This window comes from Sminthopsis crassicaudata, chromosome 1 (assembly GCF_048593235.1).
Source record: "Sminthopsis crassicaudata isolate SCR6 chromosome 1, ASM4859323v1, whole genome shotgun sequence".
NCBI lineage: Eukaryota > Metazoa > Chordata > Mammalia > Dasyuromorphia > Dasyuridae > Sminthopsis > Sminthopsis crassicaudata.
Genome location: NC_133617.1, coordinates 162,561,623 through 162,574,304, shown reverse-complemented (window position 1 = coordinate 162,574,304; position 12,682 = coordinate 162,561,623). Strand labels below are relative to the sequence as shown.

General features: G+C 38.0%; 1 protein-coding gene across 1 annotated transcript in view; it reads left to right on the top strand.

Moving 5' to 3' along the window:
- Positions 1–12,266, top strand: part of SLC22A23 (solute carrier family 22 member 23) — a 269,428-nt gene extending 257,162 nt beyond the window's left edge. The window contains exon 10 of the mRNA XM_074270687.1: positions 11,183–12,266. Coding sequence (XP_074126788.1) covers positions 11,183–11,540 — 358 coding nt within the window. The 3' untranslated portion in view covers positions 11,541–12,266. The remainder of the gene's footprint in view (positions 1–11,182) is intronic.
- The last annotated feature ends 416 nt before the right edge of the window (positions 12,267–12,682 follow it).

Genomic DNA, 12,682 nt, shown 5'->3' with positions numbered 1-12,682 from the left:
CATTACATTATATTTCTTCTCACTTGGAACTGACCAAAGCAATTCAGTTTACCAAGCATTTATTAAGTGGTTACTATATGCTGGGCACTAAGGATATAAAACAGTTTCTACTCTTAAGGAGCTTACATTCTAGTAGAATGTTTTGAGGGTTTGCCCTCATCAGGGAAGAAGGATTTCAAGGGAGGGAGGGAAGGAAGGAAGGGAGAAAGGAGAGAAGAAAGTGAAGGAAAGAAGGAAGGAAGGGAGGGAAGAAAAGAAACAGTTACTATGTGTCTTCAATATAAACATAAGCCAAAAGACAACCAGTCCCTTTACTTAAGATTACATTCTAATAAGGAAGAGAACACAGAAAAAGGAGCTGAGAAGGGAAGAGGGAAGGAATGGAAGGCACTCAGCAGGGAGATATATAGTTTTGAAGTTCAGAGGCCAAGAACAAAGTCAAGAGCGGAAAATGAGGGTCACCTCGAACCATTTCACACAATAGAGGGCCCAGGAGGAACTTGTTAGTGAGAGAGGGATATCCCAGGTTTCGAAGCTTGCAAGAGACAGTCGGATACCCCAGGCACTGAAAGCAGTTCCAGTATGAGATGCTGGCAGAGACATAAGTTTTGAAGTTTCTGCTCACTTGTTTAGGACTCCATTGACACACATTGTGAACAAAACATTCTTCTTTCCACCCTGGCCTTGCCATTTATTCACTCCTTAATTCCCTCTCACACAATTCAGCCCAGGCCACAAGTGGCCAGATGAGAGTGGTTTATTTAGGAGGAGAGGGTATCTAAACCCAAGACCAGTCTTTTCCCGTAATGATAGCAGATTGGCATGGTTGAAAACATTTTACTTTCCAAAGATTGACTAGTTCCAATAATCAAGATGTCATAGCTAATAAGTAATTGCCTCAGAAAAATTATCTAGCATTCACTCATTCTGCTACAGTTTTTATGTGGTTGGATATATAATTGGTTGGTAGCACTTCCTCTTAGTGAATGCTCAAAACTCATTAATGCAAAGAAAAGTTTTTGAAGTTTTGAAGATTTTGTTAGAGAGCCACGATCCAGACTCTCTTGGTCCAGAATCACTTTAGCCTTTTGGAGTTAGCTGGTTCCAAAGGACTCCTCAGAATTTATTTTTAGGATTGCCAACTCACTGTCGTAGAGCTAGTGAATTCCAGGTGGCACCAGGTATTCAGTCAGTGAGTCAGGATTTGTCATTTACCATGTCTGATGCTGGGAATACACAGCAAAGGATAAAACAATCTCTTCTTTCAAAGATATTACATTCTGATTTTATATATATATATATGTATGCATGTGTAATAGTAGTTATCTCCAAGATAAGGGAGCAGGGGAAAGAAAAACATTTACATAATTTTATTATATATTAAAAAGAACTAACAAGTTGTAAATAATTGATTTGCAGTTTAATGTGCAATCATCTTTATTATGTTATAAAAATACTTATTTTATTCCATAAATTAAAAATAAAATATATTTTAAACTTTTTTAAATTTTCCAATTTTTTAAATATTCCAGTAAGGAAAACAAATACATATCAAAACATAAAGAATAAACACAAATAAATACAAAGTAGTTTAACTCAAAGTCATCTGGGGAAGGTTCTAATACCTGATTTTTGCTCCATTGTAGAAGGTAATGCTTGAGCTGCATCTCGAAGAGATATGCTATGAGGTAGATGTGAGGAAGAAGGGCATTTCAGGCATGGAAGACTATCTGTGAAAGGCAGGGAGACAGATGGAAGAAGAGAAGACCAGTTTAGCTGGATCTTACAGTACAGGAATGAAAAAATGTACAGTGAGGCTGGAAAGAATATTGAGACTAGGTTGTTATAGCTAAATGAAGCATGTATATCTTTTTACTAGAGGAAATATGGAGCCATTGGGGTTGGCTTAATTAAGAAGTGGACCAATCTGAAATCTAAGAAAATCACTTCAGCAGCCATATTTAGAATGGATTGGAGTAGAAAGAGACTAATTAGAATGTTGTAATCATCTAGGCAAGGAGTGATAAGGTTAAAATGGTAAAGAGAACATAAAGAAAGGGGTCAAATTAGAGAGGTGGAGGTAGAAATGACAAGATTTGACAATTTTTTGACAAGGTTTGTGAGTTGATGGAGAGGGAGGAGTTAAAGATAATGCAGGTTTTTGAACCTGGGAGATTGTAAGGATGTTGGTATCTTAAAGTATAGAGAATTATGAAAACTCAAAAATAAAGGGTAAGATTTGTGGAAAAAGATAAATGAGTTCATTTTTTCATATCTTGAATATGAAATGTCTCCAGGACAGTTTGTAATATCCAAAAGGCAATTATGGGACTGAAGCTCAAGTGGAACTTAGGAATTCATATATATATATATATATATATATATATATATATATATATATATATATATATATATATATATATATATATATATATATATATATATATATATATATATATATAATGGGATTAAATCCAAAGGAGTTGATGAGTTATCAAGAAAGAGATGAAAGAGAAAAACAGAGGGGAGGAGAGAAGTTTGGGGAATACCCACAATTAAGGGGCATAATATGGATTATGAGTCAAGGGAGGAGACAAAAAGAGCAGCCAGACAAGTGGAGAACCAAGAGAAAGAAATTAAAAAAAAAAAAAAAAAAAGGAGAAATATTCATAGGAGGAAAAGAGGAACTAAAATCTCAAGTGCAGCAGATAATTTGAGAAGAGTGAAAACAGAGCCATTAATTTAGCCATTAAGAAATCATTGGTAACTATGGAAAGAATAATTTCAACTGAAGGATAGAGTTTGGAACCCATATCGCAAAGAATTGAGAAATGAGTAAGAAGAGAGAAAATGGAGCCAGTGAGTGTAGACATTATTTCAAGAAATTTGGTAGAGAAAGGGAGAGATATAGGATCATAGAGTATAGCATGAGGGGATAATAAAGTCTGGTCTGGAATTTGTTGGGATATTTTGTTTGTTTGTTTTGTATTGTTTTTTTTAAGAATAGGGAAGATTTGAACATGTCTAAAGGCAGTAGAGAAGGAGTTGGTAGACTAATACAGGTTAAAGATTCAGGTAGGGAGGGATGATTATGGTTGCCTTGGATAAGATGGAAAGAAGGGGATCAAACAGAATCCAATAAATATATAGAGGTTTGGCCATGGCAAGGAGAAGGATTATCTCATTGTCAAAGATTGGGGGAAAGGAGGAGATACTAGAAGATTCTTTTGAGATGAAAATAGGAGGAGGATCATCAAAGAGCATCAGTTTTCTTAGTAAAGTAAGAGATCCTCAGTTGAGAAAGGATGGAAGTAGAGAAAATAGAGAGGAGAGGGTGCTTGAAGGAGAGAACAAAATGTTTTGAATAATTTCTATGGAAAATGAATTTAGGAAGAAGTAAAAAGAATTGTCTTACTGAAGTGAGCCCAGTTGAAGTTAGTTAACATGAATTTATCCTGACTCCAGTCAACAGAGTTGTAGCAAATCATAATTGGCCATTAAAAGATTGTTGTTAACTTTGGAGAGAACTGTTTCAGTTGAATGATGAGATTGGAAGCCAGATTACAAAAGGTTATAGAGTGAGTCAGAAGAAAGAGTGCCAGAATCGGCAAGAATAGCTCCATTTATTAGCCCATGAGTTGAAGCAGATGATGGGTATAATCCAAGGCTAACATTTGGTAAGCAATCAGCAGTGATAGGATTGGGAAGGTGAGAGATTTCAGAGCAGAGGACAATATAGAGTTGAAATGGCTACTACAGAATCAAGATTAGAAAGGGAAGAAAGTGAAATAAAAGCAGAGCTAATAAATTGCTAGAGAAAATACTATGGAATGGGGAAACTAGAATACTGGATGAGGAGAGATAACAGGTTTGGGAGAGGTGAGTCACAGGGAAAGATGGAATAAAGCATAAGAATATCAGTTTTTCATTAGTCAGCAATGGGCCTAGTGTGTGACTATCCCTATGTATGCCTAAAGTAAGGAACAGGTCATGGAATTTAAAGAGACTGAAGAATTAGAAGGCATGAGAAGCATGCTGAATACTGAAGTCTCTTAGTATAGTAAGCACAGTAGTTGGAAAGAAGAGAAACATGATTGAGTCCAGCTCTGAACTCCTTGAGAAAGGAAGTTGAATGACTTTGGGGTTACCAGTATACAGCTGCCACCATGATTTGGAATGGGGGTGGATTTTGACTCAGTGGAGAAGTTGATGTGATAAAGATAAAAATTGGGAAGTAACAGTGGAGATTCCACTGGCTCCTATTTTAGCACCATTGTGTCAAAGGAAGTGAGAGAAAATAGAGCCAGTGATGGAGAAGTTGACTGGAGATGCAGTTATCAAGAAAAGGATTTCTGGTCTTAGTCAGAATTAGTAGATGGAATTAGTAAGAGAAAATAAGATCTAGGACAAAGAGTAAATGTGTTTACTATGGCACAGGAATTCCAGAGGACACAGCTGAAAGGGTGAGTGTAACTTGAATGCAACAGTTGAGGAGAGAGACAAAAAAGAATGAGCACTAAATTGCAAACTAAGAAATCTGGTTTCTAGTTGTGGACCTGTCACTAATTAATAGTGTGGCTCTGGGGAAATCCCACCTCTCTGGGTCTCATTTTTTCATCTATAGAAGAATGAGGTTGGACTTGCTGACCTCTAACCCTACGATTCTCTGATCTGATGGGAAATGTGAAAAGGCACGAAACTATTGATGAGAATAACTCAGTGGCCCTTTTCAGCTTCAGATTTGAATTCTTGCATATCTGTTTTGAATCATTTGTATCTGGATTGCCAATTCCCATTTATGACCTAGATCACTTCATTCCATTCTCCTGAACACTCTCCCATCTCTTCTAGACTTAGCTCAAAAACTCCCCTCCTCCAGGAAACCTTCCCCAAATAACTCCACCCACTCATCTCTCCTTCCCTTTAGCACTTGTATACTTATATTTATGCCATATTATCTCACAGTTGTTCTCTAGTTATATGTGTCTATCTATCAAATACCCAACTGGGTTGTAAATTCACTGTTATTTTATATGCACATTCTTAGTAAACTACAGAATTTATCCTCTTTCTGATTCAAAAAGCATAGAAATCTAATGTTTTCAATTTTGCTTATTTTCTTGTTTTTCATATTTTTTTTCTCTTTGGGGGAAGGAGAGAAGGCAATTGGGGTTAAGTGACCTGGACACAGCTAGTAAAGTGTTAACTATCTGAGGTCAGACTTGAATTCAGGTCCTCCTGACTTCAGGGCTTGTGCTCTATCCACTGTGCCATCTAATTGGCCCCTGAGTGTTTTTTATATTGCTGAACACAACTGTAGAATGACCTAAAGAAATACTGGGAAAAGGAGTTAGAAGACCTGGGTCCCAGTCCTACATCAATTATTTACTAGCTATTTAAATTTGTTATAAAACTTCTCTTACCCTTGGTCTCATCATCGCTAAGATAAGGATAATACTTATTTGCCCAATCATTATAATAATCATTAGTTACATTTATGTGTTATTGTTTAGTCATTTTTTTAGTCATGTCTGACTCTTCATGAGCCCATTTGGGTTTTTATTGGCAAAGATACTGGAATAGGTTTGCTGTTTCTTTCTCTAGTTTATTTTTACAGTTGAGGAAACTGAGACACACAGTAAGTGTCTGAGGCCATATTTGAATTTGGGCCTTCTTAACTCCAGACCTAGCATTCTATCCACTTCAAGACCTAGTTGCCCAATACTTACATTAGCACTTTAGGGTTTGCAGAACACTTTAAACATGTTACCTCATTTGATCTGGGAAGTTAAGTGCAACTACAATCCCAGTTTTACAGATGAAGAACTGAGGCTGGCAGGTAAAATGACATGCCCAGGGTGGCATGGCTGCTGTTATATTTAAACTGAGGTCTTCTTGACTCCGTATCTTGTTTTCTATCCACTTAGCTCCTTAGCTGCCCAGTAATTTTATTTCTTTTCTGTGAGTTCAGCTAAAATGTTCTTTACTTTGTTTCATTAACTTAATATAGTTATTTACCAGATATCGCCTGTATTCTCTAGATAAGCTTCATATCTCTAGAGGTCCATGAATCTCCCAGCAGTTGGGAATTCTTGGCTTAAAGACTCAGTGATAGAGTCTATTCTATTGCATGTGAGGGACAAACTTTATCAATTCAACAACAGGCTGGTGGGTATTTTTCTACCTATAAATAACACAGAGCTAGGTATGGCACTGGCATACAAAGGAAAGTAGAAGTCACAACCTATCTGCCAAGAATTTACAGTCTCCTTGAAAAGGTCATACACTTATAAAATGTTAAATAATAGTACAAGGCAATGTATGACTAAGTGCCAAAGATCAGCAGGATGATTCAGGTTAAAGTCCTGCTTATGTTTTTTTTGGTCCTTCTGTTTCTTTCCTTACCCATAAAATGGACAAATCACTTATCCCCTATTTATTTAAACAGCAGCTAGTTAATTCAGTGGATAAAACAATAGACCGGATTCAGGAAAATCTGAGTTCAAATCTTTTTTCAGACACTTACTATTTGACTGTATACAAGTCACTTAACCTGTGTTAGCCTTAACCCATTGGAAAATGAACTAGCAAGCCACTCCAGTATCTTTGCCAAGAAAAAACCACATAGGGTCATGAAGAGTGGGACATGACTGAACAGCAAAGTGGGTATGACCACAAAGATACCTCAGCATCCCTCAATTCACAAAAATAAAGATGAGCTCCTGAGAAAAGGGTGTTAAGTGTAACTAAAGGTGTTAGTTGTGATTTATATTTTTCCTAGAGGAAAAACTTCCAGGATCCTTTGTTTAAGCCCCCTAAAGGCTTTAGCCCAGTAACTTGAACATAATGTATGTAGAAGCAAAAGCCCAAGTCCATATCTTCAGCCTGGATCGGTCTCCAAGGTTCCATTGGAGCACAACATGGTGCATGTAGGAGCAGCTCAGAATTTGACTGCCTGGACCAAGGTGACTCAGGAAGACAGTCATCTATCTGCTAAGACATGGAGAGGCTCACTCACTAGAGGCAATCCTCAGCTGGGTGATGTCGAGCATTTTCAAATTGTAGTACTTAGAAAAATCCTATGATGTTTGCAAATAGCAAAATGGCTTCCAATGGACAATCCCCCCCAAAAATATGTTATTTTTAAAACTTAGGTTGACTTTAAAAAGCAATAAGAAACATTTAGGGAAAATGCCCTCTTAGTAACGACTGTATATTTCTGATTCTATGCATAAATAAATGTCCAAGGTTGCATCATTTTTCCCAGAGAAGGAATTAGTGGCACTCAAATGTGAGCTAAGCCTTCCCTCTAGTGTCAAATGTGGAGAAATGCAAAGTTTAATATTGACTGTGCCCTATCCCAGCTTACAAAAGGATTATTGTGTTTAGAATAGTGCAGTGTTAAGTTGGTCATTTGCAACCCTGAATGCATGTGTTCATTGAAACATGGCTGTTTTCCATGATGGCTGGAAGCCAGTCCAAAAAAATAAAAATAAAAATATTTTACTTACAAAATGGAGACGGCTGAGATAGAATAGAGCCTAATCTCCTTCTTTCCCGCTTTGCTTTGAGGAAATGCATTCAACACTCAAAAACACCAGAAGAGCCTTTGTCCATACCTACCCCAGAGAGCACAGACTCCCCTAGCCCCAACTGCTGGGGCCAGAGGTTAGGAAAAGAGAGAATGGACTGTGAGGAAAGGGAGGAAGCTCCCTAATTGTGTTAGCACATTTTGGTGTTCTTTCAGGCTCTCCCAGAGACTCCAAGGATCCACTCAACTACCTTCTCTTGCTCTTACCTCTGCTTCTGGCTTAAGACCAGCATTTCCTTCTGTAGTCCACCATGGAACAAAATCCCCTCTCCGTACTTAATAAATGCTTATTGTATAATATTACATCCCCCAAGGTCCTTTTCTAGGCTTTGTTTTATGTTTACTACTAGAAACAAATAGAGGCAGCCTGACCCTTGGGATATTTTTTTTAAAAAAGGATTCTGGGAGATCTAAGTGAGTTGTTGAGAATGTTGTTCAGTCATTTTTGATGCTTCAAATGTGGTTTTCTTGGCAAAGACACTGAAGTGGTTTGCCATTTCCTCCTCCAGCTCCTTTTACAGATGAGGAAATTGAGGCAAATGGGCTTAAGTGATTTATTTGCCCAGGGATACAAGCTAGTATATGTCTGAGACCAGCTTTGAACTCATGAAGATGAGCCTTCCTGATTCCAGGTCCAGCATGCTACTCACTGTGCTACCCAACTGCCCAGTTAAGAATAGCTTCAAGAAAAGAAAAAAAATAAAAAATAAAAAAAAATAAAACTTCTCTGGAATGGAGTTTCCCTTTTTCCTCTTGCTGAGTGGGTGCTCCATTTAGATAAGTTTTCTGCTGGGAATAATTCTGCTCCAAGCACAAAGTTAAACAGATTTCAATTCAGGATAGTGATCAGACTGCAATATGTGCATATGTCTCAGGATTGTCTATGACCTATATGTTTCTGCAGATTAAAGCCTTAAGAAATGTGGAGTCAGTCACTCTGCTTACCCTTGCTAATCCACAGAGATCAAGTTTATTTCTCTTCTCTCCAAGAAGAGGCCTAAATTGTTTTATCAGAGGCAACTAGCTGGCATGGTGGATGGAGCGCTAAGTTTAGTTCAGATCCAGGCTCAGAACTGTCAAGTTTGAGATCTTAACAAAAGGGTAAATTGAGGCAGATGTCCAAGTAAGATAACATTTATTATTGGGAGGAGGGGATACTACCTGCCAATAAATAGGTCAATGGATTAACTCCTTTAATGCCCAAAACCCCAAACAAAGGAATAGTTCCCCTTTTATAGGTATTGGGAAATAGGAAACAATGGAATTAACATCATGAGACGATTGAGGGCTCCATGATTTGTTACAAAGTAGAGGTCCAGGAAACAATATGACTGGTTGGAATTAACTTGACTAGCAGCTACCCCCCCTTTTTTTTTCTCATGAATGCAGGTACCTGAAAGCAACCCAGACTTTTGGACAGTAAACCAGATATCCTTGAAGGATAGCTTAGTGGAGTAAAGATTCCCTTTTTTTCCCCCCACACAGATTCCCCAAGATTAGAAAAAACCTTGAGGCAAAAAAGAGCTGGATTTTTTAAATTTAGCCATTTCATGCTAGCTGAATTCCAAACTAAGTTCAGAGACAAAAGAACCATGACTTAAGCAGTTATGGAACAAAGGTAGTAACTTATAAATAAAAAAGTGATATAAGATCAATCTTAATCTTCTCAAGATAACTTAGTCATAGTGTGATTCTGGGCAGGATAATAAGGTTTGCCTGCCTCAGTTTCCTTTGAAAAATGTACTTACTGTGTTGTTAAAAGGATAAAATGCGATATTAAGGTATTTCGAAAACTAGCTTTATTATTACTATGTGCCCGAGGGATGATGACTATTTTCTCGGATATGGAGTACATCTCAGAGGCATCATAACCTGAGCTTATGGAAGTAACCATATCTATCAGAAATAGTTAAATGGCTATTTTAAGTGGGAGTGTTATTTATTGAATAGACCCACTGAATTATTCAGGACTTAATCTGTCTACTCATTTAATTAACTGAATGATCTTACCTGCCCAAGGAGGAAATATAGGATCTTAGAGCTGGAAGAGAACCTTAGAGTTCATCATTTTCCCCTTATTTTTCAGATAAGGAAATTAAGGCCCAATAGAGATTAAATTACTTAGGAGAACTACAAGTAGAAATAACATGGAATTTAGCCAGAAGGTTTGGACTGGAGGGGTACCTAGCTTTATTGTAGTGATAATTAACATTGATGTTGAACTTTAAGTTTTTTCAAAGCAATTTACATTCTCATTTGATTCTCCTAACTGTCCTATTAGGTGGATGTTGTTTTGAATTCCCATTTTAGAGATGAGAAAACTGAAATTTAAGGAGGTTGAGTAAATAGGATTTTGTACTTCAGTCTTTTCTATTCCCATATCCAGCCAGGGTGATTTTTATTACAATGTTGTTTGTTAAGAAAATAACTGAAAAAAAAAAACATCCTTTACATTTTGGTTTTTCCTTTTTAACTTTTGCACAAAGCCTTGCTTTGTAAAAATTATCTCTGGGACACAGACTCCTAAACACCAGCTCCTGTATCCTATATGGATTTCCTGCCTTGCAGGCATACTGCATCCTATGGACTTTGGTCTACATTGTGTATGAGAAAGGGGGAAAGAGAGACAGAGACAGAGAAGAGTAAATAAAAACTGGAGGAGTGTTTCCTATGTGACTGCTCCCAGGCTGCACACACTTGAACAACAGGAATTTCATGATAATTATTACAAATAAATGGTTTTCTTCCTAATTCCCACTAATTCCCATCTTATGCTTACAACTCAAAATAGTGCCTTCTATGTTTTAATAATGGTTGCTCACACACACACCCCTTTGCATTGAACATCATCAAACTGGACAAAGGAACAAGGACAAAGAGCATCAGTTTGCTGGCTTGCTTGAAGAAGTGTATCTTAACCTTTTAAAAATAATCTTTAATAATATAGGAGGCTCACTTCCTTCTTACTGTTACTATTGCCTGCTTCTCAGCCTCAGCTACCTCTCTACCCATCCAGGCTAGTAATAATAACTACTCCTTGTCCTTAGCCCCAAATCTGTGCCTGACCTTGTATATTCTCCTTTGCTCCATTCCCCCTATTTGCAAAATTCCTACAAAAATATATTTCACATTAGGACTTGTGTTTATTTGGTTTTTTCGTGTTATAGTCTTCACTAGGCAGTAATGAAAATAGGGATAGTGTTTGGACTTGGGGTTTTTATCAATAAAGGGAATTCCTACCTGAAGAAATTTCTTCTCCAGGTGCAGGTTGGTCAATTTTCTGCAATGTATAATTTGAGAGAGTTGTCTAGAGCACTTAGATGGAGAATTTAGGAACAGCTAGGAGCCCACTGTCTCCAGACTGAAGAATATATTAAGCATCAAAAGAAGGGAAAGATTAGATTGTGAAGGGTTTTAGAACAGAGGATTGTATTATTTGATCCTGTAGGCAATAGGGATAGCCTGTGCTAGGGAGTGGGGGCAGTGTTGACAAGGGGGACCTACACTTTCAGAAGAGCTCTGGGTCAGCCCCACAAGCTCTTGGTATGATGCAAAGAGCAGCCTCCTGCTGAAGCTTCTCCTCTCGTGCAGGTGTGGAGGCTTGGGCCTGGTCCTGGCAAGTGCGGGCTTCGGGATGCTGACGGCTCCGATCATCGAGCTGCACAACCAGAAGGGCTACTTCCTTCACCACATCATCTTTGCTTGCTGTACTCTCATCTGCATCATCTGCATCCTCCTCCTGCCAGAGAGTAGGAATCAGAACCTGCCAGAGAACATCCTCAACGGCGAACATTACACACGGCAGCCCCTCCTGCCCCACAAGAAGGGAGAGCAACCCCTCCTGCTCACAAACTCAGAACTCAAGGATTACTCTGGCCTCCACGACGTGGTCGCCATGGGGGATGGGCTGCCGGAAAATGCCACGGCAAACGGGATGAAGTCCATGTAACTGGGCTGGCTTTGTCACTTCAGGAGGGGAACCCTTTTGGGGTCAGATTTTCTTTTTGTCTGGCACAGGTTTATAGACCTGTAACAATGGCAGGTATAGCCAACTTGGAAAAAGGAAAGGTCAAATCTGCTGCTCAAGCCACTTAAATCACAGGAGACTTTCAATCGGTATAAGGAAATTTCTACTGACTGGAAAGCATCAGGATGATGTATTTAAGGGGAAAAACTGGCGGAGAGATCCCTTCAAAGACTTTCTTTTTCTGCCATTAAATGTTTGTATTTATTTTGGTCATTTTTACAAGAAGCACTTTATTCCCTTTTCCTCTCATTAATCACAAAGGAAAATGAACTTTCTCTTAAGGAGAGACACAGTCATTCCAAGGAAGCAACTTTTAGAAACAAAGCAAAAAAAATTAATAATAATAATAATAATCCAAACCTGAAAGAGGCATCTTTTCTATAGAAGATGAACATACTACTACCCAGAAGAGCAAAAAGTGATTTCTTCCTGTTCCCAAACCCTAATGCCGCCTGTGGGTCTAAGCAAATGACACTGTTATGAATTAAACTGTGACTCCATTTTAGACAAGGGTGGGGAAGTAAAATTCATTAGGTATTAATGGTGAGTCTGTATGTGGTTTAAAACAAAAGAAGTATCATTTTCTACATGTAAGGTAAGACCTTCCCATTTCACAATTAGATAAAGTAGTTTACAAATCCCAATAAAGCAGGTATGGTTCTTTCATATTGAATAATGATGTTTGAAGCTCCTTTGCGGAAAATCCTAGGCATTTCATTCAAAGTGAAGGAAACCCACACATCCAATGACTGTAGATCCAGTTTTCTGATGTCAGGGATGCCTAATGATGTGGATAAATCAATAATAGGTGTACCTGAGGCAGGATATAGCAAAACCTGAGACTTATACCACCCCTACCCAAATGCCTTTCAGCTAAAATCTCCCTAATCCATTAGCAGCACCAGCTGCAGACTCTACTTGAAAGAAAAATGGCTATTTTCTAATCAGCAAATGATACTGAAAGTTGACACTGACAATGATAGTAAATGAATAAAGGGAGGCGATACAAAAAAAAAAAAAAAAAAGCCTTACCGGGTTATACATGTTTAGAGCACATACCCTCG